Below are 25,892 nucleotides of genomic sequence, written 5' to 3' on the forward strand. Positions count from 1 at the left end.
CCTGATCCACTGGGACTGGCCCTGGGGCTGAGGTGTGAGACTTGGTGCCCACGGGAGGCATTTCATACATGTGTTCATCAGCCCACAGTTAGGGGCCCCTGCCCAGAGCAGCCGGCGGGTGAGGATGCGGGCAGCCTGGAGAGGGCACCTCGATCGGGGAGGTGCAGGTGGAGGGAGGTCCCACTGCCTGACGGCCCTGAGAGTGGCCCCGGCAAGTGTGTGACACGGGCACTATGACAGGAGCACTGTGCGGCCAGAGTGTGGCACAGGGCATCCAGTGTGATTGTATTCACGGCAGCCCTGAGCACAAAGCAAGGAGCAGGAGATGTGTGGCGGCAGCGAGGGATCTGCCAGTTTCCACTGGGTGGCCCACTCGGTCCCATGGAGGCCGACCAGGAGGGCAGGGACCCAAGACCACAGATGTAGCAGGGAAGACTGTGGGTTCCAGAAAAGCAGGCAGTGCCAGGCAGTGGGGGACAGCCAGCCCCTCGGGGCTCGGGTCACCCACCAGCACTGCTGGTGACCAGAGGCCCAGATCCTCCAGACAGTGCTGTGCTCTCGGGCACGGAGGCCTGGTTCAACTGAGGGGTGGGCAGCCCTGAGGCAAACTGGAGTTGCCGGTAGACAGCAAACAGGACACTGGAGGGACTTCCTCCTGTCCTGTGAAGAGCAGACAAAGGACTGGAGATGCTGAGCATGGACAGAGGCTGCCCAAGGACCAGGGCAGGGCGGCAGTCTTGTGCCGCGGCCTGGTCAACGCAGATGTTGCCTGCCCGGCAGCACATTCAGGAGGACAGCTGTGCCTAGAGGAGAGGGGCCTCAGCTGAGCCAGGATGGTGAGAGCAGCACAGGCAGGTGGCGGGGGCTCCTGGGCTGGCGTTTTTGTTTCTCACAGTGCCCACCATGGTCCTTCACAGCCAGGTCCGCCGCACCTCTCGTCTCATTCCTCCACTCTCTGTTCACCTGGGCCATCCCTGCCCTTCTTGGCCGCCTGCTGGAGTCCATGCTGGTATCTGCTGGGCTGTCCCTCAGTCTGGCCCACCTGACATTCTGGAGACAAGTGACCATCTCCCCCGTGAGACTGGCACCAGGGGCAGGACGTGGCCTCTCTGCCTCCTGCGGGGCCCACACTGGCTGCTGCATGCTGCCACTAACATGTCCCCAGTTCCGGAAGTCTCCTGTCCTTTCTCTTGTCACCCAACTCCTGCCTTCCCTGAAAGTCCCTTCCCGCTTCCAGCCCGCCGGGGTCAGCTTGGTCAGCGTCCATTCCAGCCCCAACGACCAGATGCTGTGGGTGCTTGACAGCAGGTGGAACGTGCACGTGCGGACCGGGATCACCGAGGAGATGCCTGTGGGGACCGCCTGGGAGCATGTGCCAGGTAGGAGCCTGCAGACAGGGCCTGTGGTGCCGGCCAGCCGGGGCTACCATCACTGGGGGCTGCTGGGCGCTCCCTCCAGGCTGCTGTCTGTGAGGCAGCCTTTGTGCTGGGGCTGTGCTGTCGCCGCTGCTTCCTGGGCCAGGGGACAAGCCTCCCGTCATGTTCCTTGTTAGGGGAACCCAGGCCGTCCTGCTGGTGCTTTTGTGGGAGGGCAGTTTGCACACTGCCCAGGCCCTTCTGTCCTTTGACTTCTGGCTTTCGGTGGCTTTGCTGGCCCTGCCAACTGGGCGTCCTTTCCCTCGGCTCCTGCCCCAAGCCCAGTCCATCATGGGCACTCCGTCCCCGCAGGGACCCTGGTGGAGGTGTGCAGCGTCACAAGAGTGGGCTCGGGAAGCAGCGGCCCATCCCGTCCATGGCAGGGGCTCAGGAGGGACCCTGTCTGCCCACAGGGTTGCAGGCCTGCCAGCTGGCGCTGAGCACCAGGACCGTGTGGGCCCGCTGTCCAAACGGAGACCTCGCCCGGCGGTACGGCGTCACAGACAAGAACCCCGCCGGGGACTACTGGAAGAAAATTCCCGGCAGCGTGTCGTGTTTCACAGGCAGGTGCCTGGGGCCAGTGGGCTTAAGGCCCCTTGGGGTTCCCAGGGCTCCTGTGGACCATGTCGGGGGGCTCTCAAAGAAGCCGACCCCACTGGGCTCCAATCTCTCAAAGCAAGAACTGAGGGCAAAGCCAGGAGTGTGTTCCAGGGAGGGAAGGGGCTGGACACCTGGGCTCTGCCAGAGTCTCCTGGGCAAGGACAAGGTGCTGTTGACATCCACTTACAGCTGAGGGTACGAAGTTCACATGGAGATGGTGGCTTGTCCAGTGTCCCCCACCTAGAATGTGGCAAGCCCAGACCTGTGCCCAAGCTCCCAGCTCCATCTGTGGCCACCCCACAGGCTGTGTGATTGACAAGTATGTGATTGGCTCTTGTCCCTGCAGTGACTGCGTCAGATGAGCTGTGGGCTGTGGGCCCGCCCGGCTACCTCCTCCAACGGCTGAGGAAGACGTTCAGCCACTCGCACGGCACCCAGAAGAGCAGCCAGGCCGCCATGCCCCACCCTGAGGACCTGGAGGACGAGTGGGAGGTCATCTGAAGGAGCCCTGGCAGAGTCACGCGGAGGGGCCCGGCGTCTGTGGTGGGCACAGTGGCTTCGGAGTCACTCCCTGGTGGACGTGCTGCCTCCACACGTGTCCAGACACCTCTGGCCAGGTTGGACCCGCACACTTACTTTCATCTATGTTGGTTTCTGTCTCGTTCCAGAACCCACAGCCTCCACCCGTGGCTGGCGTGATTGCTGCAGCAGTGGCGCCTCCTAGCTCAGGACAGTGGCGACCGCCCGGCTGCATGCACTCCGATTACCCACGTGCTGCCGTCCTGGTCTCATCCACAGATAGCTCCAGCTTTTGTTGGTGGGAGTGGTCTCCGGAGGCCTCCCAGAACCAAGGGTAGCCGGGCAGCTGGTTTGGCCCAGGGCCTCCTTCCACATTAGTAGCCCCAGGGCCAGATGGAGCCAAAGGTCAGCTCTCTGCAGCGCGGGATGTGCTCGGTGATGGCTTTGTCCCATCATAGGGGGGTGTCCCCCCAGAGACAAAGCTGCAGAGCACATTCCACGCCAGACGCTCTGGCCAGCAAGCCGAGGCCGGGCTTGAGAGGAGAGCACTGGCCATGCCAGGAGAGAACCCACGCACATGCACACCACAACACACCTCACCTCACCACACCACAGTACACCTCACCACAGCACAGCACACCGCACTGCACCATACCTCACCACACCTCACCACACCACAGCACACCTCACCACACAACACACCCCACACCTCACCACACCACAGCACAGCACACCTCACCACACCACACCGCACCGCACCTCACCTCACCACACCGCACCACACAATACACCACACCCCACACCGCACTGCACCTCACCACACCACACCGCACCGCACCACACAACACACCACACCCCACACCGCACCGCACCGCACCGCACCGTACCGTACCTCGCCACATCTCACCACACCACACCACACCTCACTGCCCACACACGGCGCAGGCTGCCCGCCTCCTGGAGAGCACACTTCAGCTGAAACAGTAAAGCCTGATGGGTGCAAATGGAACCTGGATGTGTGCACGTGTGTCCCAGGTAGGGACGGCACAGGAGGGTGCATGGGGCGTGGGGGAGCTGAGCAAGGGTCGCTCCCTTAGAAATGTCTTTGGAATGGTATTTAACTAATGCTGCTGGCGGACATCCTAAAACCAGATGCATCCTCAGAGGACGAGTCTACTAATTATTGCCTTTTTTGTTGTATTACAAATCTGCATAAAATACCTCATTTCAAATCAAATCTTACAAATTTAGAAGAGATATGTGTTTTCCGAAAACAGTGGAAGGCCTTTGTTCCTTCCCGGGTTTGTCCTGAGCCTGCACTGTCCTCGCCTGCAGCCTCAGAGGGGCAGGCATCCCCGCACAGACTTGACTGGCAGGGCGGTCACGGGACCTGTGGGCTGGCTCTGAGTGGCAGCCCATGCCTTCTGCAGGGTATGGGTTGACACTCGACAGGTTGAAACCAGTGCCTCTATGGACGGCTGCTGTGGCCCCTTCAGACAATGGGCAGTGCCCACCCCGCCCACTGGCATCTGCGTGTGAGGGCTAGGCCGCCCTGCCACACATCCCGCCCCCTCCCGGAGGCAGCTTCAGGACAGGACACCAGGCTGGCTGCTTTTTTTAGCCTGCCTCTGGCCCAGGCCCAGGCCTTGGTGTCAGGGAGCCCCCAGGCCGCAGGTGGAGGGTGATAAAATATGTTCTCTGACAGGACCCAGCCAGCCACATAGGTGGAGGTTTTCCATGTCCAAATGAGGTCAAGATGCCGAAATCCCAGATCTGACTTCACACTTCCCTTTTCTAGAACCTTTTGTAAAAGTTGGTGGCAGTAGAGGCAGCCCCAGGCCGGGCTGCATCTCTCTGTGTCTGTTGTGCCTTGCCCGGCGCCTCACGGATGGCAAAGCTCTCCTCACCCATGGGACTGTAGTGCAATTAAACCCGCGTCTAGGTGATGCTTTTAAACTTGTAGCTTCATGCTTTGTACAGTTTTCTTTCTGGTTTTAATTTTTAGTTGTGCTTTGAGTCAGTGCAATAAACTAGACTTTTTCCAAACCTGGCCGAGTGTGGTGCCTGAGCTGTGAGAAGTGCCCTCAGCTGACACTCACGAGGGCAGTGCAAGGGAGAACCTGCCAGCCCAGCCCCACCACAGGGAGAGTGCGTCAGCAGACCTGTCTTGGCCTGGCTGGTGTTGAAATACACACTGGTTTGCCCAAGTGGCTGTTATGGGGGAATGGCCACTCCAGAGCTGGCTGCACCCCATGGTAGCCTCTGAGGAGGACACTGTGGGGTGAGGTCCAGGGCTGCCTCCTCATGGAGCTGTGTGTGAGCAGGCGTTGGAGGGGTTCGAGCCCCTGGTTCTGTATCTTCAGCCAGCAAACGAAACCATATCGCAGAAGTGCCCTGCTGGAAACCAGCACACGCAAAAGATGACGCCCAGCACAGCAGCAGGACAGACACACCATGTGCCAGGAAATGACCTCAGCAAGAAACCTCAGGCCGTGTGAAGAGCGGCAAAGCTTTCCAGAAGGCATAAAAGGAAACTTTAATAAAGGAAGATATGTTCCACATTCCTGGATGGAGGACTACACACATTATGGAAAGACCTCATTCTTTCCAAAGGAATTTATAGGTGTAGCTTGATTTCAGTTCAAATCCCCACTGGGATTGTTTTGTTGGGGCAGGCAGGGAGGAATAATGTTAGTACCCACAAATGCCCATGACTGTGCCCAATGTGCTTCTCACCAGAGCCCTGCAAGGTGAAGTCTCATTAGCCCCTTGAGACTCAGAGAGGTTAGGTAACTTGCTCAAGGTCACACAGCACTGGGACTGGAAGCCAGCTCTGTAGAACTGCAGACCTGTGCTGTTTGATGCCTCCTCACTGTCCCGTCACTCCTGGGAAGAAGAAACGGGTGAGAACTGCTAAGTGATGACAGGTGGAGCCCCAGCAGGGGCCACTCTATTGAATGGCATGGCCCAGACCCTCGGAGGGCCAGGCAGCAGCCTAGCAAGGCCCACAGGGAGGGAGCAGAATGGAGAGGGTATCTCAGATGCACTTAAGGAGCGGCGGGGGCGGGGCATGGGGGGTGTCACAACTAATGTGGCCACTGCTTCATTCTCTGGGCAAAATAATATTAAATGGATTAAAGAATCTAAAACCAGTGGGAAAACTGTCTGATTTCTGGATGGCAAAGGCTTTCTAAACTCAAAAGTGATAGGACAAGCTACAGAGGAAAATAAGTACATAGATTTGATTTCTCCAAAATATAGAAATGCTGCTGGGCACAGTGATGTGCAGTTATAGTCCCAGCTACTTGGGAGGCCAAGGCAGGAGGATTACTTGAGCCCAGGAGTTTGAGGCTGCAATGAACTATGATCACACCACTGCACTCCAGCCTCGGCGACAGAGCAAGACCTTGTTTCTCAAAAATAAATAAATAGAAGGAAATAAATGTAAAAATGCTGCAAATTAAAAACCTCAAAGAAGGGAAATAATTGCAACAAATGGGAATTGATGTTGAATATTTACCTTAAAAACTTATACAACAATAAGAGGAGTGCGCCCTTCAGCAGCATGTATACAAAAATTGCAACGATACAGAGATTAGCATGGCCCCTGCACAAGGATGACTCGCAAATTCATAAAGCTTTCCATAAATATATTTATTAAAAACCAATAGGAGGAGCACTTCGAGTCGAGTGTAAGGGCCCTTCACAAAAGCAGAAGGAACACTGGCCCAAACCCCCAGCACCCCGGAAGCAGAGGTGAGACGGGAGCAGCTTGGGAGCCGCCCATTGGCGCCGCCCTACTGGGGAAGCCGGTCCGTACGTAGGCTTTGCATCTCGCCACCTCCACTTCTGTCCTCAAGAACAAGTCCTAGGTCAAGGGAAACAGCACAGCCTGTTTATAATTAGGAAACACTTAAAACAGCCTGGCATTTGGGAACAGCCATGTTAACGTGAGCAAATTCCTCTCATGAAATAGCCTGCAGCTATTAAGAAGCACGTGTGTGCAGGAAGCGGAGGCGCAGGACCTCACCGCGCCAGCGTGAAGTTCCCGGGCATGGTCATGAAAGCGTGGTTCTGTAAGAAATCAGAGGGAGAGAGGGAGAGAAGGGGGAGGGAGACAACCCAAAGGTTGGAGGGTATTTGTTGTAAACTTCAAACTTTTGGCAGGTTTGAAATTTTTCATAACTCCGGGGAGGAGCAAGAGGGGTGAAAAGAAACAAGTTCTCTACTTGTGATCAGCAGCTGGTCATAGTGGTTGCCTGGAGTATATGCCTTTTTGTATCCTTTGAATTTCCAGCCATGTAAATGTATTATTTATTCCAAAAATAAATCAGATTTACATTTTAAAAATTCAGTTGTCTCTAACTACTCTTTGTTATCAAGGCTGGTTGAGTCAAATATCACAAAGTAGACACCAATGACTTCTTAAAAATCATATTTACAAAGTACAATGGGGGAAATGCTTATACTACAGTAAGGTTAAAAAAATAAATTGTGTAACTGATCTGGTTTCATATATATATAAATATGCACAGAAAAAAATGTAATATATATCTGCACAGAAAAAACCTGAAAGAAACATGCCAGAATGCTAGCAGTGCTTGTATGTGTGCAGATGACGCAGTCAGTCAGCGCCTTTACTTGTATGTGAGCGCTTAGGGGCCCTGTCTCCGGGGACCACGTGGGGCGGTGGGGCGCTTGAGACAGTGTTTCCCTGCATCGTGGCCGGACCTCTCTACTCAATCCCCAGTGTTCTACAGTGAGCATGAATTTTATAAGCAGAAAGAAATTACTTTCAAGAGCCAGGCGCAGTGGCTCACACTTGTAACCCCAGCACTTTGGGAGGCTGAGGCAGGCGGATCACAAGGTCAGGAGTTCGAGACCTGCCTGGCCAACATGCTGAAACCCAGTCTCTACTACAAATACAAAAATTAGCCGGGCGTGGTGGCGAGCGCCTGTAATCCCAGCTATTCCAGAGGCTGAGGCAGGAGAATCGCTTGAACCCGGGAGGCGGAAGTTACAGTGAGCTGAGACCACACCATTGCACTCCAGTCTGGATGACAGAGCGAGACTACATCTCAAATAAATAAATAAATACATAAATAAATAAATTACTTTTAAGAATCACCAATAGAAATCTGTCTTTCCATCTTTTTTTTTTTTTTTTTTGAGACAGAGTCTTGCTCTGTCGCCCAGGCTGGAGTGCAATGGTGCAATCTTGGCTCACTGCAACCTCCGCCTCCTGGGTTCAAGCAATTCTCCTGCCTCAGCCTCCTGAGTAGCTGGGAGTACAGGTGCCTGCCACCACGCCTGGCTAATTTTTTTATTTTTAGTAGAGACGGGGTTTCATCATGTTGGTCAGGCTGGTCTTGAACTCCTGACCTCATGATCCACCCACCTTGGCCTCCCAAAGTGCTGGGATTACAGGTGTGAGCCACCGCGCCCAGCCTTTCCTTCCATCTTGATTGCAGTGGTGATTACACACATGTAGACATTCATCAGAACTCATCAAAGTATACACTTAAGTCTGTGCATTTTATTACATGTAAGTAACACCTCAATCTGAAAAGTATCAGGGCAACACCACACACTGCAGAGGGGCAGGGCTCCTCCGGCAGTTACTCACTTCCCTTGAAACAGAAGCTCAAACATGGAGTAGTCTTCTGTGACTAAACTTGTTTTCCGCCCTCCCAACTTCCAGGAAGAAGCTTCTTCTGAATAGGATTTGAGGTAACTTAGGAAACTGCTCTCAATATGGAATTTTAAAGTTGGTGAGGAAGTCGACAGAAGGGGAAGTCACAGTAGGAAAATCAAGGTACTATCGGGATGAAGTCAGCACGCAGAGCAAGGCCAGCGAGGCCCAGGCGCCAGGCCTTGGTCCCTGCCCACCTCACCCAGGCCAGCCAGACAGCACGGACTGCCCTACAAGGTCACCTCAGAGAGATGGGGGTGGTCTCTCACTGCTGGCTTTTGATGAGCCCAGGAGGGCTCAGCCTTCACTATCCTCCCTAACAGGCATTTGGGGTGCAGAGATGCTGACGCCTGAATAAGGTTGGGATTCGGGGCCCTTGGGAACACTGGGCACCTGGTGTGTGGGTGGAGGGGCAGGACCGGCCGCAGCCATGTTTCCCTTAGAAACAGACTGCTGGAATTAACGAACTAAACAAATGAACCAAGGTGCTTCACCCCCCAAAAAAGTGAGTTTTGTTCTGCCTGGAGCGATTGCCTTTGGGAAGCCACCAAGGCCACCTGCCAACAGGCAAATGCTGTGCTGCCGTCTGCCTGGCTGACTCCGGCCCTCCCAGTCCTGCAAGCTCATGGCCAGGACGATAACGATGACAGGGGCAACACCATGGTCCTCGCTGCCCTTCCTGGGGCAGGAGGGCCCAGAAGACTGATAAGCCAAACCCAGGGCCGCCCTCGGCTGCTTATCTGCCCGGCACCTTTCCTCTAGGTCCTCTTCTCCCACCAGTACAGGGGTCTGGGAGGGGGTTGCAGGGGGTCCTGAACCACAGATCCCTGGAGACTCAGTGGGAGCAGCTGTACCAGGAATCAGGCACCACTCCGCTGCCGTAAGTCTACGTGAGAGCCACTGGCCAGCTTCCTCTGACTTCCCTGTCCCCTCACCCAAATCGATGACATCAGGAGCTAATGGCCCAGGCTGCCCTCCTGCTGCAGTGCCCATAATTCTTCCGGCAGGCCCCGCCCTGCACTCCACGACCAGCCTGGGTTCCTCATCCTGGTAACCTGACAATGGATTTCGTGGGGCCCACTCTCAGTGCCCGCCAGCCTGTGTCCTGCCTGGCCAGGCAATGAGTACCGGCGACAGGCAGCTGCCTCACCCCTGCATGACCCCCCAGCCCAGGGGACTCAATGGCGCTGTCATCAAAGGGGCAGCTGTAGATCTAGGAGGGACGTGGAGGGGGCTAGCCCTGGGCCTCTGGCATTGTGGAGGCTGACCTATAGAGAACAGAGCTGGAGCTGGGGAGACATGAAGTCTGCACGTCTAGACCCCAGTGAGGAGCCCAGGCTTTCTAGGCACAAGCCCCATGGGCTCCCCGGGCCCAGCCCCTAAGAACCACGGCAGCTGCGCCAGGCCACTCCTGTCTCCACTTCCATACCATCCAAAGGAGAGGCACCTCCCCCGTCCCATGGCATCTCCGATCTGAGGACCTGCCACCTCCCAGAGGACCGGAGGCCCTGATGCCCCAAGAATTGGGCTTGGAAAGAGGTTAATATCCACTGCCCCAAGTGCCAAGGTTCAGAGGCACTAGTCCAGGACACACAGCAGCGGGGAAGTGGAGCCCTCACTCCAGCCTGCAGTCTGGGCTCTGTCACTGTGCTGTCTCTCCATCTTTCCCTCCCCACAACCAGGGCTGTGTGCCCACCTAACACACCACACACTTCCCAGAAACAGGAGTCACATCCTTTTCAGGGCTGGTAGGGTGGCTGAAGATGGCCCAAAACCTCCTGAATGGAAAAACCTTGATGGGGAGACTGAGGGCCAAGGCAGAGGTTTGTCCAAGGTCACCCCCAGAGTGGCAGATCCAGGACCCTGGGCAAGATCTTCCTACTGTCCAGGCCTCTCCCCCACCTCTCGTGTGGCCCAGCACCCTGGACTCCTCCATGCCCAGGTGTGCTCCCCCCAGGCACGCTGGGGGCAGGGTGGGCAGCAGGTGCCCCCCGCCAGGATAGTGGCTCTTCCTCCGGCAGACCTTCAGCCCTCTGCTCCTGGCAGGACACTGTGGCCCTCCTGCCCACGTTGGTGCGAGTTGAATTTCACGGCCCAGCAGAATTCCCAGGCAGGGCAGCCTGGCTATCCTCCCTGCTCTCTCGGCTCTGAGAGCATAGACCCAGCCTCTCAGCCTGGAGTTGTGGTGAATTCACGAACAAGTCTCCATCTCCAGAACCTTCCTGAAGAAAACAGCTCTCCAGGATGGGGCAAGAAGCCTGTCCCTACAGTGATACAACCACCCCTCAATAACCCCGGGCACCACCTGGCACCCACTGGGGGCCACCAGGGAGCCCACCAAGCCCACTCCGGGCTTGGATAGAGGGCAGGCCTGGAGGAAGGCACATCCAACCCCACTGACCGGCATGCACCTGGGGCCAGGGGCCTGCTGCCACTGCAGAGGTGAGAAGCAGGAGCAGCAAGACCTGGTGCCCATTAGTCATGGGGGAAAAGCAAAAGGGGGAGACAGGGACAAATCCAGGCCTGGGTGGGCTGCCTGTCAGGGGGAGTGATATCCAAGGAGGAACTGGTGGTCAGAGTGGGGTGGGGGACACCCGGTGCAATTTGTTCATGCCTCAACACCAGCCACCGCGGGCCTGCCAGCCCTGTGTGCCCTCCCTGGCCCGGAGTCCACAGGGCGCAAAAGGCTGACCGCACAGGACCTCCCGTGAGAACCCTACGCTGCAGAGCTCGTTCTCTTGGCTTCCAGGCCTTTTTATACGCTGTCCTGCTGCTTGGACATGCCAGTCCCCACCCCTGCACCTACCCAGCTCCTGCGGCACTCAGCTGTCACCCATCTGGGACGCACACCTGTCCGAGGCTCTAGATCAAGGTGGGAGGTTAGTCCTCACTCCTTTCAGGGGCTGGACAGCGAGCTGAAGGCCCGAGCCCAGCTGCACCCAGAAAACCTGCCATTTGGAACTCACCTGACCATCCAAGCCCAGCCCCCAGTGCATGCGACAGATGAGGCAGAGATTGTGCCGTACAGAGATCAATATATATAAAGTGCCGGTACAACGCTCTGAAAAATAGTTTTGTCCCAAAATCCAGCGCCTAGGGTGCTCCGGGCCTAGCCTTTGCCAGTGAGGTCCAACGGCTGCAGGAATGGGGGCAGCGGCAGCTCGTCCAGGGCCTCGGGGAAGCGGCCTGGAGAGATGGCGGTGACCAGCACCTGCATAGCGCGCGCGAAGAGCGAGGGCGGCGCCAGGCCCGCCAGCCACTGGAACTTGTCCTCACCCAGCAGCCGCTGCCAGCGCGGCCGGTCGCCCAGCAGCTCCTGGCGGGCCGAGCCGGCGGCACCCACCGGGGTGTACAGCGCCAGGAGGTCCAGCAGCAGCAGGCGGCGCTGGCGCGGCTCCCCTGGAGCTGAGGCGGGGTCTCCGGCGGCGGAGGGAGTGGCCCCGGCGTCGCGGCCCAGCTGGCGCAGCAGCAGCTCGAGAGGCGTGAGGCCGCCGCCGTCGCGCAGACCGGGCGAGGCGCCGTGGCCCAGCAGCAGGAAGAGGCACTCGGGGCGCGCCAGCTCACACGCCACGTGCAGCGACGTGCCACCGCCCTCCACGCGGCTGCAGCCACGCCGGTCCAGCACGCGCGCCCGCTCCTCGGCCGGGAAGTCGCGCAAGGTGCGCAGGATGCGGCGCAGAATGCCCACGCGGTTGTAGCGCACTGCCAGCGCCACGTGCGGCCCGGGAGCCGCGCAGCAGCGGAAGCCGGCACTGGGCGGTGCGAGCGCGCGCCGCGGGAACGTGGCCAGCAGGTAATGAGCGTACGCTTGGTGGTCGTGCACGAGCGCGTAGAGCAGCGCCTCAGAGGGCGAGTAGGCGGCGGCGCGCCCGCGCTCGTCCCAGTGGAAGGCCTCGCTGGCGCGCATATCCTCCAGCAGCCACACGGGTAGCAGGTCGCGCACCGCCTGGTAGAAGGCGAACGACGACTTGCGGCACTGCTTCTGCGCTCGCGAGCGCGCCGCGCCCGAGCCCTCGGGCCCGCCGTCCGCGCCACCCCCAGGCCGCCGCGCGTCCCACGGCATGCTGTCGGCGGGGCGTTCCTGGGCCTCAAGGCATGGATCCCGCGAAGGCACACCTGCGGGGAAAGGAAGAGGCCACGGTGAGGCGCGGGGAAACTGGGGAGGCCCGGGGACTCCCCTCTGCCCCTCACACAGCCCCTCTGGTCCTGGCCCACCAGGCCTTCGTACCTACCTCCAGCCTCGGCCAGGCCCTTCCAGTCACCCTACAGAGCTCCATCTCTCCGACGCCCAGAACCACCGCCTCCATCCTTGATCTAGCTGTACCTGTTCTCCCTCCTTGAAACTGACTTGCTCTCTGGCACCTCTGCTGGAAATGCCCTTGCTGCCCATGCCCTCAAATCTCCCCTCCCCTCTCCAACCCAGGGACCCACTGGAAGAGCTTCTGTTCCCACCTAAGCCAGGTTCATACGACCCCAAATAAAGAAAAGGCCAGGGAGGGGATCAGAAAGCTTGGGCCCACATCTCAAGCTGAGGCAAATCCACTCTCCAGCCCAAGCGCAACCCTGACCCTGACCTCCGACCCCAGACCACTTGGAGGCCCCTGGAGCCTCTTCCTGGGCTGTTCAGAGGCATGATCCAGACTCAGACCTACCTGGTTCCTGCACCGCGATCACCTAGTTCCGGGGATGTGGGTATATCACAGTCCCTGGCCGAGCCTCAGCTTCATCTGTAAGAAAGGGGAGGGGTGGACGACGGCTGTGCGGGCGGGGTGAGCCTGGGGCGTGGCACCAGCCCTCTATCCAAACATGTTTGCTTACACGTTAGCTCCTAGGAGGAGACAGGAGGGTGAAAACAACCTGGAGACCGGTGTGCACCGCACTGCACAGTCTGCCATCCTCTTCAGGTCCCATACCTCTCTTGATCTCCCCGACTACTAGATGAAGCGGGTACTGCCATCCCACTTTCCAGCAGGGCACAAGCTTCTCCAATTCTCCAAGGTCAGCAAGCCACGGCAGAGCCAGGCCTAGAACTCAGGTCCCCTGCGTCTCAGTTTGGGCTCATTCCAGAATTGGTGGGGACCCCCAGCCCACAGGCAATCGAGCTTGAGCCCTGACCCTGCCCTCTGAGTCCCCAGCCCCGACCTGAGCCTAGGCGTCTGACCTCTGGCTCCGTCCCAGCCTCCCTACTGCCTTCTTTCAAGGGTAAGCCCTTGGTCACAAGGGGCCTGGGACAGAAGGCAGGCCGCGTCCACACACACTGACTGGGTCACTATCACTGGCAGTAACTGAGTTAAAGAGAGCGGCGCGGTGCGGGTAGGCTGTGGCCCGTGGGCAACACCGTGACTGGAGCCCCTTCCCCAAGCCTGGGCCTCCGGGCCCCAGATATGCCCTGTGCCGGCACGCGTGGGGCGCCGGGCGGGTTACGTAAAGTTCGGCCTCCCCACGTCACCGGGCAGAGTCACGGCCGCGGCTCGTGAATAAGGGGGTTGGGCCATCGAAGGCAGCGCCGCGCCCGGGGCCACCCCCCACCTCCTACCCGTCCCCTCCCGGCCTGCACGGCCAGACGTCGGGCGGCGGAGGGTCGCGGGGCCGAGCGGGGCGTCCGTGCGCAGGTGGCCGGCGCAGCGAGGGCTGCACCTGCGTGCGCGTGTGCCGGAGGAGGAGGGGGCGGCGGCCGCGGGCGCGGCGCGGGGGACGGGGACTCACCATGGGGGGCGCGGGGCCACAGGCCGGGCGTCCCCGCCCCTGCCGCGGACCGGAGCGCGCGCTGTCCCCCGCGGGCGAGCGGGCAAAGGTCCCACGACGGACGCACGGGAGGGAGCCACCGCCGCCCGCGCCCGCCGCAGCCGCGCTCTGAGCCGCCGCGGCCGGATCGCAGGGCGGCGGTGCCGTCGCCGGCGGCGGGCGGGCGGGCGGGCGGCGGGCGGCGGGCGGCGCAGTGCGGCCCCGGCCAGGCAGGACAGCGGGACCGTCCGCCGCCGCCATTGGCCCGCGCCGCCGGCCCCCGCCACCACCCATTGGCCGCCGCGCTGCACCATTGTTACGTCACCGGCCGGCGGGCGGGGCGCACCGCTGGACCCGCGGAAAACTTCGGAGAAACTTGAGGGAGCGCCGGCGGGGAGAACGGAGAGGAGGGGCGGGGCCGTGGCGAAAGGGGCGGGGCGTTGATGGGCGGGGGCGGGGCTCCCGGAACCCGAGCTGCGGGCGAAGAAAGGCTCCGAGCTCCGAGCTGCCCCAGCCCGGGAGGGCGCCGCTGCTCTGCGAACTCGGGCGCGCGCGTAGGTGGCCCGCCCTCCGCCGTGCGTGACTTTCCTCGTCGCGTCCAGCTCCCCTTTTCTCTGACCTTCCGTGACCTTGGGAAAAACCTCCGGGCTGCTACCCCATCTGCACATGGGAGGGCCGGGGGTAGGAGCCGCGACCCCTAAGGGCTCCACCGCCTTCTGCCCGGCCAGGGTCGTGCCTGGCGCGCCCCCGCTCCAGCTGACCCGCGCAAGGGAGGGAGGGGCGGACGGATGGGGACAGCTGTTTAGGAGCGCGCACTGCGCCCATCTCGGCCTCAACACTCATGTTTCCACTTCGTTTCACGACCACCAGCCACAGTGGACACGATGATCCCCAGTTCACCCGCCAGGAAATCAGGGCTCAGAGAGGTGGCCTCAAAGAGAGGAGCGGCCAGGAGGGAAGCCGGGGGTTTGCCCTGCGGTTCTTCCCACATCTGGGCGGGATAGATTCGATTGGGCCTCGGCCACCCCCACCGTCTCCGTCGGGGGTTCCAAGGTTTGGGGTCATGACCTAGGGGGCTTAGGAGCCTGGGTCCATCTCAACTAATTTATGGCCTCACTCGCCCCCAGCGGCTGGGAATTCTAGGCCCATTTTACAGATGTGGACGCAGATCTGGAGAGGGGCAATGACTGCTCAGCCCCCCACCCATCCTCCCAGACACGACCTGCCACCTGGAATCCCCGCACACACGTTCTCAGAGGCCAGGCAGCCGGGGTCTCATGGTGAAATCCCCACATTCCATGCAGGGGCTCTTTCTGGTTCCTTCCCTAGAATGCTGTCCCTGCCCTTCCAGTACTATCTCACCAGGGAGACCCTCCCACTCCCCCACTCCGCTCCAACCAAGCAAGGCCTCTGCCTCGCCCCGGTGGGAGGGGCCTCGTCCAGAGGGCACGCCCCTGCACACACAATCAGCCCTGTCCTGGCTTCTCTGTGTGCCCCAGCCAGTCAGTCTGGGTGGAAGTCTTACCTGGGCCCTCTCAACAGACCTAGGCAGGCCCCTGTCCCCAGCCCAACGAGCTCAATCCCTTAAGCACACACGCCACAGAGCAGTCCTGAGAGGCCAGGTGGACAGTACCATGAGGCAGACAAAGCTGTGAGGCCCAGAGAGGGTCAGGCCACCCCAGCGCAGGTAGGCACTCACATGTATCCTGCCCAGGCTGCCATGCATGGACCCACCAGGGGGATGACCAGACCCCACCAGCCCTGCCCCACCTCAGGGCGGGGGACGTTCCAGGCCACGCCATCTCTCCCAGGGAGTCCATGGCAACTGCCAAGCTTACAGCAGCCAGGTTGTCAGCAGGAGTAGGGGTACAGAGGGCACTGGGCCTGGCATCCGCACCCGCCTTTGCCTCAGCTCCACATGTCTCCTCCTGTATCTAGGCCTATCTCCCTAGGGCTTCTCCCATCTGCCAGTTCTGGATGCCTCTGAGTACGATGGCGGGGAGAGCAAAGTGAGTGAAGGTCCTGGAGTCAACAATCGGCCTTTGGGAGCCCCAGACCCTGGGGGACATCTTGGGGAGATGGTGCCCAGGTGGGCTGTCTGTGGCTCAAGGCTCCCCTGCTCTCTTGCCCTCTTCGAAGGCTGGAGTTGAGATACAGCCGTCTCCATGGCTACTGGTGGAATGAGGGTGAAAGGGCACCAGTGGATGCCAGGCTGTGCACTGGGCCTCAGGGCGGGTCTCTCTCCACCCCTTGATGTCTTCCCTGCCCCCGTGCCCTGACCTGCCCTCCTCACTGGGGATCCCAGAGGGTTTTTTTTTTTCCCAAGACAAAGTCTCATTCTGTCACCCAGACTGGAGTGCAGTGGCGCAATCTCAGCTCACTGCAACCTCCACTTCCCAGGTTCAAGCAATTGTCATGCCGCAGCCTCCCAAGTAGCTGCAATTACAGGCATGCACCAGCACTCACAGCTAGTTTTTGTATTTTTAGTAGAGACGGGGTTTTGCCATGTTGGCCAGGCTGGTCTCGAACTCTTGGCCTCAAGTGATCTGCCTGCCCCAGAGACCTTTTTCTAAAAGCCAAGTCTGACCCTGTTTCTCTGCTGCCTAGAAGCTTCCTGTGGACATGGACATAGCCACAAAGTCCAGATGGGCAGAAAGAGGCATTTCTGGCAGAGGGCAAAGCAGGGGCCAAGGTCTGGAGTGTGACACAAAGGCTGCAGAGGCCACCTGACTGGCCAGGTCCCATGGGGCCTGGAATGCCCGGCAAGGATCCTGGATTTTCCCCTGAGGCCCAAGTGGAGGGGTTGGGAAGTGGTTTCACTAGTGAATTATTTTAGACACACATACAAAGAGCATCATGATGCCTGGGAGCCCGGGACCCAGTTGAAGGAGCAACACACGGGAGATCGGAAGCCCTGCGTGCCTGTCCCCTCCCTCCCCAGCCAGCCTCAGTGTGAGTCCGCATGCGTCTTTCCCACTGTAAGTGCAAGTGGCAGCAGACATAGTAACACTCCCTGCCATGGGGCTCCACAGCACTGCCTCACCTCAGCCTCTTGCCTTTTTCTCCTGAGGTCACTTTTAGATCCAGCCCCAGGGGAACCCCCTGCTTTGGGTTGCAGCTGCCATCTCTGCTGCAGTGTCTTCTGATGAAAGCTGTCCCCTGTGGGCACGAGTGTGGACATGCTGCACCTCCTAAGGCAGCAGTGCCAAGGCTGATGGTGCCCTCCACGGTGGTTTCATGGCATCGCTGCTGCACTAGAGGCTGCCCAGGGACGTGTGAACAGCTGTGAAGGGGCAGGTTCCTCAGGGAGGGAGGATGGGCTGCGGGGAGGGTGGCTGGGGCAGGGGAATGGGCAGAGCATGACTTCCAAACACCTAGGAAGCCCCAGGTGGAGGGCGGAGGGGGGTCTTGCCATCTTGGGATGGGAGTTGACCTTTGACCCCATCATGCTCCTGCTGGGACCTGACCCAGGCACACTCCTCTTCCTCTGGGAGGGCTTGTCCCACCAGGGCAGGGGTCTGTGTGTGCCCAGGCAGGGAGCCACAGGCAGTAGGGGGAGGCTGGGGCTGCAAGCACAGAGGCCCCGGAAAGTGTGTGAGGACGCTGGGGAGTGGGAAGGGCCCTCGGAGGGGTGGTATGGCCGGCTTAGGTTTTCTCCGCAACTCTAGTTGAGAATGCACTGCAGGGAGACTGAGAGGCCGCAGCCACTGAAGCCAACTGTGCTGGAGCAGGCGGAGGGCACCAGGGGTCCCTGGAGAGAAGTGCCGCCTCCTGCCAGGCCCCTGACCTATAGGTGAGGGTGTGAGCAGAAGAGGAGAATCTAGGAGGCCTCCCGGGTATTAGGGGAAAGCTGAGCACCTGGAAGATGGCAGAGCCAAGAGGTGTCCATGGCCCTGGAGATGGGGGGCATGAGTATAAAGAGGGCGCTTGGAGTGTGAGGCACCAGGGATGGGAGGTGAGAGGCCCGAGGCCCCAGCCGGGGCTTCCAGGAAAGGAGGTGGGAGAGGGTCTTGGGGCCAAGAAGGCACAGGGCTCCCCGAAGCCAAGGTGTCCCAAAAATAAGGGAGCGGTCAGCTGGGACAGATTCAGATGTGGCAACACATAGGTCACAGTGCCCTTTACAGAATGTCATGGGGTTAGGGGAGAAACCTGTTTGGAGAGAGTTCAGGAGCAAGCAGGGAGCGGGATAGAGCTGTGAGGACAGGAGAGGAAGGGGCAGGCTTAAAGAATGAAACGGTGGAGGTAACACACGTGCACATGCATGTATGTGCACTCAGACACGTGGGTAGGCCCACACATACATCTGTGCATCATGGGCAGCACGCTGTGTGTGCATGCGTGTGCGTGGGCAGCATGCTGCAGCCTGCATTTGTGTGTCCTGTGTGTCCATTATGTGTGCAGTGCGCTGATGGGCAAAAACACTGACGATGCAGGCCAGCTGATAACCTGGAGGAGGCCGGCTGGAGTGGGGCCTGCCACACGTGAGGGGTACCCTGGGCTGGCGGCATGGGCAGTTCTTCTTGGGGGGGGCAGCATGTTGGGCACAGACACAGAGGAGGGCACAGGTAAAGGTGCTCGGAGACATCTGCTCTGGTGGCTTCTATTTTCAAGGCCATCTGCTGAGAATAGGAAGGGGTGGAGGGTGGGGAGGGGGCTGGAGGAGAGGGCTTCATTTGCTGACTATACTGAGATCCTCTCTGACCTGAGCCCCTGCCACCCAGCCAGGCCTGCGGAGCCTGCCATCTGCGCAACTGGGATGGGACAGGTGGCCGCGGCCAGGAAGGCACCACAGGTGCAGGCAGGAGGGCAGGCAGCTTCCTCAGGGAGGGGCTGGCACCAGACATGCTGGATCCCCCCTAATCAGCCACCCACCAGTGGTGGGACTGGGCTGAGCACCAGTCACTTATCTGTGACATGGGTCAGGTGGATTTTGGGTGTCAGAGGGAAGGTGTTTCATGTGGCAAGACTGGCAAGGCCAGCATGCGGAGTGGCTAGGACCGGGTGAGAGCCTGGGGGTGTCCCAACACTTGCCCCACCTCATGCAGGTTCTGTCCTTCCACTGCCTGGCCAGACCAGACCAAAGCTCACCTGGCCTTTAAGACTGGCACCTGCACCAGGAGCCACTACTACTCCCTCCTACGGTGGCAGGCTGGGCTCTGCCCCACCGCGTCTGCAGCCCCATCAGCTGGTCTCTCAAGGCTTAGCTTTGGGATGCCAGTACAGACCAAAGACAGGACAAAACCAGTGGAGACAAGGGACATCCTGGGAGCCGAAGGGTCCAGCATGTACAGCCAAGGAGTGGCGTCTCAAGTGTGCAGGGAGCCCCCAACATAGCTGGAAGATCGGCCCGGGGGAAGATGGGCGAGGGCACCATAGGTTATCCACATGCTGGCCAACAGACACGTGGAGATAGACATTCAGCTTTGCCAGGAATCAGCACGTGTACAGGCTCCTGGTGAAAACTGAGTAGCCTGGGAAAGCCTGTGCTGGCCGGGTTAGGACTCAGGCACTTGCCCCACCGGCAGGGAAAACTCGCATGCTTGGGGGCCCGGCAGATCCTTCTGTAGGCATCTTATCACAGGTGAATACCTGCCTGTGTACTAAGTTACATATACAATACAATGCTCACTGCTGTGGATTTTGTTCTCTTGCTTTTTTTTTTTTTTTTTGAGACAGGGTCTTGCTCTGTTGCCCAGGCTGGAGTGCAGTGGTGCAATCATAGCTCACTGCAGGCTCACTCTCCTGGGCTCAAGTGATCCTCTCACCTCAGCCTCCCAGGTAGCTGGGACTATAGGCACATGGCCACCACACACAAAAAATAAATTTTTTAATTTTTATTTTTGTAGACATGACACCAGGTCTTGCTATGTTGCTCAGGCTGGTCTTGAACTCCTGAGCTTAAGCGATCCTCCTGCCTCAACCTCCCAAAGTGCTGGAATTACAGGTGTGAGCCACCTCAACTGACCTAATTCTTTAATGTTTCATAAAATAATTTAGCAGCCGGGGGCAGTGGCTCACACCTGGAATCCCAGCACTTCGGTAGGCTGAGACAGGCAGGTCACCTGAGGTCAGGAGTTTGAGACCAGCCTGGCCAACATGGTGAAACCCCGTCTTTACTAAAAATACAAAAAAAAAATTAGCCAGGCATGGTGGTGGGCACCTGTAATCCCAGCTACTCGGGAGGCTGAAGCAGGAGAATCACCTGCACCCGGGAGGCAGAGGTTGCAGTGAGCCGAGATGGCGCTACTGCACTCCAGCCTGGGTGACAGAACGAGACTCCATCTCAAAAAAAAAAAAAAAAAGAATTTAGCTGAATTTTGTATTTTCTTTCTTTCTTTCTTTCTTTTTTTTTTGAGACGGAGTCGCCCAGGCTGGAAGCTCTGCCTCCCCGGGTCACGCCATTCTCCTGCCTCAGCCTCCCGAGTAGCTGGGACTACAGGCGCCCGCCACCACGCCCGGCTAATTTTTTTTGTATTTTTAGTAGAGACGGGGTTTCACCATGTTAACCAGGATGGTCTCGATCTCCTGACCTCGTGATCCGCCCGCCTAGGCCTCCCAAAGTGCTGGGATTACAGGCGCGAGTCACCGCGCCCAGCCTTATATTTCATGTCTATTTCATTATTAAAGCTTTGAAGAGAATACAAGTGCATACCAAGTACTAGGGAGATAGAGTCACTGCTGCATCTTTAATAAGGAAAAGCTGGAAACTACCTAGGTGACCATCAGAAGGGGTATGGCTGACATGGTCATGGCGAAGCCTGCTGTGACTTTGCTGCAGCTTGAAGAGCAGTGAGTCAGAAGGGGCAACGGAGACCGGAGGGCCTGGCCCGGCCCAGGTCGCACAGTGCAGGGCAGTCCCAAGGGTGACAGCGGCCAGTGCGCGGGCGCGCCCTCTACCCACATGCCCGACCCGCCGGGTCCCTGCGTCCGCAAGATCACTTTCCGGGCCCGAGGCGGGGAAGGGGCCGGGACATGGGTTGGGGACTGAGCACCGCTGAACTGCGCCATGGTCGGAGAGAGTTTGCAGGGGCGGAGGTGTTCCCTGGTCGGACCCTGCCGACCGCCCTCGGGGAGAGGCGAGGCCCTGGCCCGTGACGGCTGGGTCCGGGCCTCAGTATCCCCATCCGCTCAGGGGAAAGCGGGCGGCAGCCCGGAGCCCGACCCCAGCGCCCAGCGCCCAGCGCGGCCCGACACCGCCCCCTGGCGGCCGCGGACGTCACTGCGACCCGCAGCCTCCGCCGAAGCCGGGCGAGGGACCCCCGACCCGGGCGCACCAGGCTGCGGGGGCGGGGACGCCCAGCGCCCTGGCCCCGGGGGCGGGGTTCGCGGGCTGAGTGCCCACTCCGCTCTCCCCTCGCCCCGCGGCCTCGGCGGGCCCCCCGCCCACCAGGGTCTCCACCTCCCCCCGGGTGAAATGGCCACAGTCCCGCCATCCGCGCCGCGGCCACTGCGCCTGCCCCTGGCTGGGCCGATCGGAGGTCCCAGCGGGGCGGGCGAGGCAGGTGGTCCGGCGGGCCCCTTCCGGGTTCCCCTCCCCCAGCCGGAGTCCGCGGACCGCGCTGGGCGCAGGGAGGGGGCTGTGCGCTCCTCCGCTTCCCGGCCTTCCCAGCGGGGACGAGCGCCGACCCCCGCCCAGTCGGGAGACGCCCTCAAGGTCCCAGGCTCTGCTTCTGCCCGCCCGCGGCCCGCGGACTGCGGGTGACAGGGTCCCCGGTCCGAGCCCCATCTCCCTAGGAGAGCGGACCCCAGCGCTCCTGTACCCTCCACCTGGTGGCCGTCCACGCAGCCCGGCCTGCTCGCGCGTCCCAACTGCCACTTCCCTTGCCTTCCCCAGCCGCACGTCTACCAGGCTCCTGTGTGTCTGCCTGGCTGGGACTTCCGCATACTCCAGGCCCACTTCACAGGTGCAGATGCTGAGGCCAGAGCGCCTCAGGAGCTGGATGCAGGGGAGAGCGTGCGGGCAGTGTGGGGAGGGACTCGGCCTAGCCTTCCATTGCAGCTCCTATCCCTGCTGCGCCACCCCCTCGGCCTGTCATCTGTCCCCATCCAGGAACCCCCAGGACACTGTCAGCAGAGCCCACTGAGGGTCCAGTGCTGTCCAGGTGGCGGCATCAGGATTCCCAGGAGCCACCCCTCACTATGCCACCCTATGTCCGTATGTCCAGCAGGGAGCTGAGGGCCTGGAGGGGTGCGGAGGCCCTGCCAGGAGATGCTTTCCTCAATGCCCATTGTGAAGGGAGCAGAGGGCTGAACTGGAAGGGGCTTCCTGGCCCCAGGAGGGCAGTGATTAGGTAAACTGCCCACCCTTCAAAAGTGATGGACAGGAAGGGGAAAGGTGGAGGGTGGAGGAGCTGCAGGTTATGCCGGTGACCCCTGAGAGACAAGGAGATCTCCACAGTGTATCAGTTCTCTTCTGCTGTGCAACAAACAACCCTGCCAGGGTGGCTTTAAACAGCAACGATGTAGGATTGTTTGCGGTTCTCTGGATTGACTGGATGGCTCTTTTGCTTCCTGTGGTGTCCGCTGGGATCACTCTACAGCTGTAGGGATCTGGAGGCCCAACTGGAGTGAAATGTCCAAGTGGTTCATCCACATGGCTACAGTTGGTGCTGGTTGCCAGTGGGAGCTCGGCTGCCTCCAGCATGGGCTGCCACCCTACTTCGGTGCTCCTTTGCTTGGCTTCTCCACGTGGCTAACTTGGTCTTCCTCACAGCATGGCAGGACAAGCCCCAATGTGCAAGAGCTCATTAAACCTCTGCTTCCATCATGCTTTCTAATACCTCATTCTCCAAGACAAGCCCAGAGTTCACGTGGAATGAGACTCACAAAGGCATGAATCTCAGGAAGCCTGGTTTATTATTATGGGCATCACAGCTTAGCACAATGATGGGGAAGCAGTGGGGACAGATGGTAGACAGCAGACCTTCCAGGGCCAGAACAAGCAGGGAAGGCTACTGGAGGAGGATGGGACTGGCTAAGGAGGGGCTGGGAACTCTCTTCCTTCTCCCTGAAGCTCCAAATCCTCAGGGCCCTGGGGAGGTTGGAGGAGCACCAACCACTAAATCAAGATACAAACGCTCAAGGCTCAAACTCCTGAACTCAAGGCGGATCACCTGAGTTCAGGAGTTTGAGACCAGCCTGGGAAATATAGTGAGACCTCATCTCTACAAAAAATAAAAATAAAAAAGTTAGCCGGGCGTGGCCAGGCGCGGTGGCTCATGCCTGTAATCCCAGCACCTTGGAAGCCCAAGACAGGCAGATTGCCTGAGGTTAGGAGTTTGAGACCAGCCTGGCCAACGTGGTGAAACCCCATCTCTGCAAAAAATACAAAAAAAAAAAAAAAAAAAAAAAATTAGCTGGGCTTGATAGCAGGTGCCTGTAATCCCAGCTACTCGGGAGGCTGGGGCAGGAGAATTGCTTGAACCCGGGAGGCAGAGGTTGCAGTGAGCCGAGATGGTGCCATTGCACTCCAGCCTGAGTGACAGAGTGAAACTCCATCTCAAAAATAAAATAAAATAAAATAAATTAGCCGGGCATGATGGTGCCTGCCTGTGGTCCCAGATACTCAGAAGGCTGAGGTGAATGGATCACCTGAGCCTGGGAGGTCAAGGTTGCAATGAGCCGTGATCATGCCACTGCACTCCAGTCTGGGTGACAGAGCAAGACCCTGTCTCACAAAAAAAAGAAAAGAAAAAAATCCCAACATACCGACTGTTGACAAGAACATGGAGCAACTGGAACTCTCATACAATCCCCCAGTGGGAATGCAAAATGATGCAACAACTTGGAAAAGCTTGGCCATTTCCTAAACTCATCATAGGAACCAGCAGTTCCACTCCTAGGTACCTGCCCAAGAAATGAAAACAATATTCTTTTTTTTTCTTTTATTTTCTTAGAGTTAGGATCTCGCTCTGTCACCCAGGCTAGAGTGCAGTGGCATGATCACAGCTCACTGCAGCCTCAACCTCCCAGGCTCAAGTGATCCTTCCACCTCAGCCTCTCAAGTAGCTGGGACTACAGGGAGCGACACAACACCTGGCTGATTTTTTTATTTTTATTTTTGTGGAAACAGGGTCTCACTATGTTGCCCAGGCTGACTCGAACTGGGTTCAAGCAATCCTCCCGCCTCAGCCTCCCAAAATGCTGGGATTACAAGCGTGAGCCACCATGCCTGGCCTGAAAACATCTCTAACACAAAGATCTGTATGTGAACGTTCTGTGAGATAAAGTAGCACACCTAGGAAGCCATGCATGCTCGTTTCTGTTTGCAGCACAGTTTCACAAAGCCCTACCTCTGTGACCACCTGCAGCTCTCCAGAAAGTTGCTTTGAAGACAAAACGCGACAGAGCACACAGTCCCCATCCCCACGCCTCTGGTTTGAGTTGCTACATTCTCTGAAAGATCCATGACCCTAGCCTTGCCTTTCCCTCCTCATAACATCTGGTTAGGGCCGGGCGTGGTGGCTCACGCCTGTAATCCCAGCACTTTGGGAGGCCGAGGCAGGCGGATCACGAGGCCAGGAGATCCAGACCATCCTGGCTAACATGGTGAAACCCCGTCTCTACTAAAAATACAAAAAAAGTAGCCGGGCGTGGTGGCGGGCGCCTGTGGTCCCAGCTACTCGAGAGGCTGAGGCAGGAGAATGGCGTGAACCTGGGAGGCGGAGCTTGCAGTGAGCCGAGATCGCGCCACTGCACTCCAGCCTGGGCGACAGAGCGAGACTCTGTCTCAAAAAAAAAAAAAAAACATCTGGTTAGTGATGATGCTTCTGTGATCTATAACCAGATGTATTCTTACCCAAACCTTGATGTAACTCTGCCTCAGTGTAACTTCTGAGCAAGTCTGATGTGATTTTGCACGTATTGAACTCCCACAATTCATGTATAACTGTGAGCTGAAACTATTTTGGAGCAATCTAAGAAAACCTCACCAAGGAAATGTTCTGGGCTATCAGCCTCTGGGTAATGTCCTCAGGAGGCTTCTGAATCAAACTCACTCTTTTTTGTTTTTTGAGACGGAGTTTCACTCTTGTTGCCCAGGCTGGAGTACAATGGCACGATCTCGACTCACCACAACCTCTGCCTCCCGGGTTCAAGTGATTCTCCTGCCTCAGCCTCTTGAGTAGTTGTGATTACAGGCATGCGAAACCACGCCCGGCTGATTTTTGTATTTTTAGTAGAGATGGGGTTTCTCCATGTTGGTCAGGCTGGTCTTGAACTCCCGACCTCAGGTGATCCGCCCACCTCGGCCTTCCAAAGTGCTGGGATTACAGGCGTGAGCCATGGTGCCCAGCCATCAAACTCATATCTTTTTTTTTTTTTTTTTTTTTTTTTGAGACGGAATCTTGCTCTGTCGCCCAGGCTGGAGTGCAGTGGCGCTATCTTGGCTCACTGCAATCTCCACCTCCCGGGTTCACACCATTCTCCTGCCTCAGCCTCCTGAGTAGCTGGGACTACAGGTACCTGCCACCACACCCGGCTAATTTTTGTATTTTTAGTAGAGACGGGGTTTCACCATGTTAGCCAGGATGGTCTCGATCTCCTGACTTCGTGATCCACCTGCCTCGGCCTCCCAAAGTGCTGGGATTACAGGCGTGAGCCACCGCGCCCGGCCCAAACTCATATCTTTAAAAGCTTTATTTCTTTTTTTCTTTCTTTTTTTTTTTTTTTTTTTTTTTGAGATGGAGTCTCGCTCTGTTGCCTGGTCTGGAGTGCAGTGGTGCGATCTCGGCTCACTGCAACCTCTGCCTGCCAGGTTCAAGCTATTCTCCAGCCTCAGCCTCCTGAGTAGCTGGGATTACAGGCATTCACCACTGCATCCAGCTAATTTTTCTATTTTTAGTAAAGACGGGATTTCACCATGTTGGCCAGGCTGATCTCGAACCCCTGACCTCAGGTGATCCACCTGCCTCAGCCTCCCAAAGTGCTGGGATGGATTACAG

General features: G+C 58.5%; 2 protein-coding genes and 1 non-coding gene across 8 annotated transcripts in view; 2 read left to right on the forward strand and 1 right to left on the reverse strand.

Moving 5' to 3' along the window:
- TECPR2 (tectonin beta-propeller repeat containing 2) overlaps window positions 1-4,580 on the forward strand; it is a 134,283-nt gene extending 129,703 nt beyond the window's left edge. For 2 of the 4 annotated variants that reach the window (XM_016926979.4, XM_016926980.4), the window contains exons 18-20: window positions 1,238-1,379; window positions 1,829-1,978; window positions 2,362-4,580. In XM_016926979.4, the coding sequence (XP_016782468.3) occupies window positions 1,238-1,379; window positions 1,829-1,978; window positions 2,362-2,516 (447 nt within the window). In that variant the 3' untranslated portion in view covers window positions 2,517-4,580. Of the gene's footprint in view, window positions 1-917; window positions 1,122-1,237; window positions 1,380-1,828; window positions 1,979-2,361 lie in introns of those variants that run through there. The other 2 variants (XM_016926982.4, XM_024348933.3) reach the window with 2 other exon arrangements.
- A 1,502-nt stretch (window positions 4,581-6,082) lies between these two features.
- Window positions 6,083-6,186, forward strand: LOC112205547 (U6 spliceosomal RNA). Its single transcript, XR_002939484.1, has one exon. It is a non-coding gene; the product is annotated as a U6 spliceosomal RNA (small nuclear RNA).
- A 5,055-nt stretch (window positions 6,187-11,241) lies between these two features.
- Window positions 11,242-14,184, reverse strand: ANKRD9 (ankyrin repeat domain 9). Of its 3 annotated transcripts, XM_009428495.5 has the most exons (4): window positions 13,933-14,184; window positions 13,045-13,250; window positions 12,879-12,953; window positions 11,242-12,342 (listed from the first exon to the last, which is right to left on the reverse strand). In XM_009428495.5, exon 4 carries the CDS (start codon window positions 12,287-12,289, stop codon window positions 11,336-11,338), a length of 954 nt encoding a protein of 317 aa, XP_009426770.1. In that variant the 5' UTR covers window positions 12,290-12,342; window positions 12,879-12,953; window positions 13,045-13,250; window positions 13,933-14,184; the 3' UTR covers window positions 11,242-11,335. The 3 variants fall into 3 exon arrangements, with proteins under 3 accessions (XP_009426770.1, XP_009426771.1, XP_063649967.1); XM_009428496.5 differs by lacking the exon at window positions 13,045-13,250; XM_063793897.1 differs by lacking the exon at window positions 13,933-14,184 and having other exon boundaries at window positions 13,045-13,617.
- Between the last annotated feature and the right edge of the window lie 11,708 nt (window positions 14,185-25,892).

The sequence above is a fragment of the Pan troglodytes genome, chromosome 15 (assembly GCF_028858775.2).
Source record: "Pan troglodytes isolate AG18354 chromosome 15, NHGRI_mPanTro3-v2.0_pri, whole genome shotgun sequence".
In the NCBI taxonomy this organism is placed as follows: domain Eukaryota; kingdom Metazoa; phylum Chordata; class Mammalia; order Primates; family Hominidae; genus Pan; species Pan troglodytes.

Bases quoted from the DNA above. Each gene is read 5' to 3' on its own strand.
- ANKRD9 (XM_009428496.5), bottom strand. From the start codon at position 12,289: ATGCCGTGGGACGCGCGGCGGCCTGGGGGTGGCGCGGACGGCGGGCCC.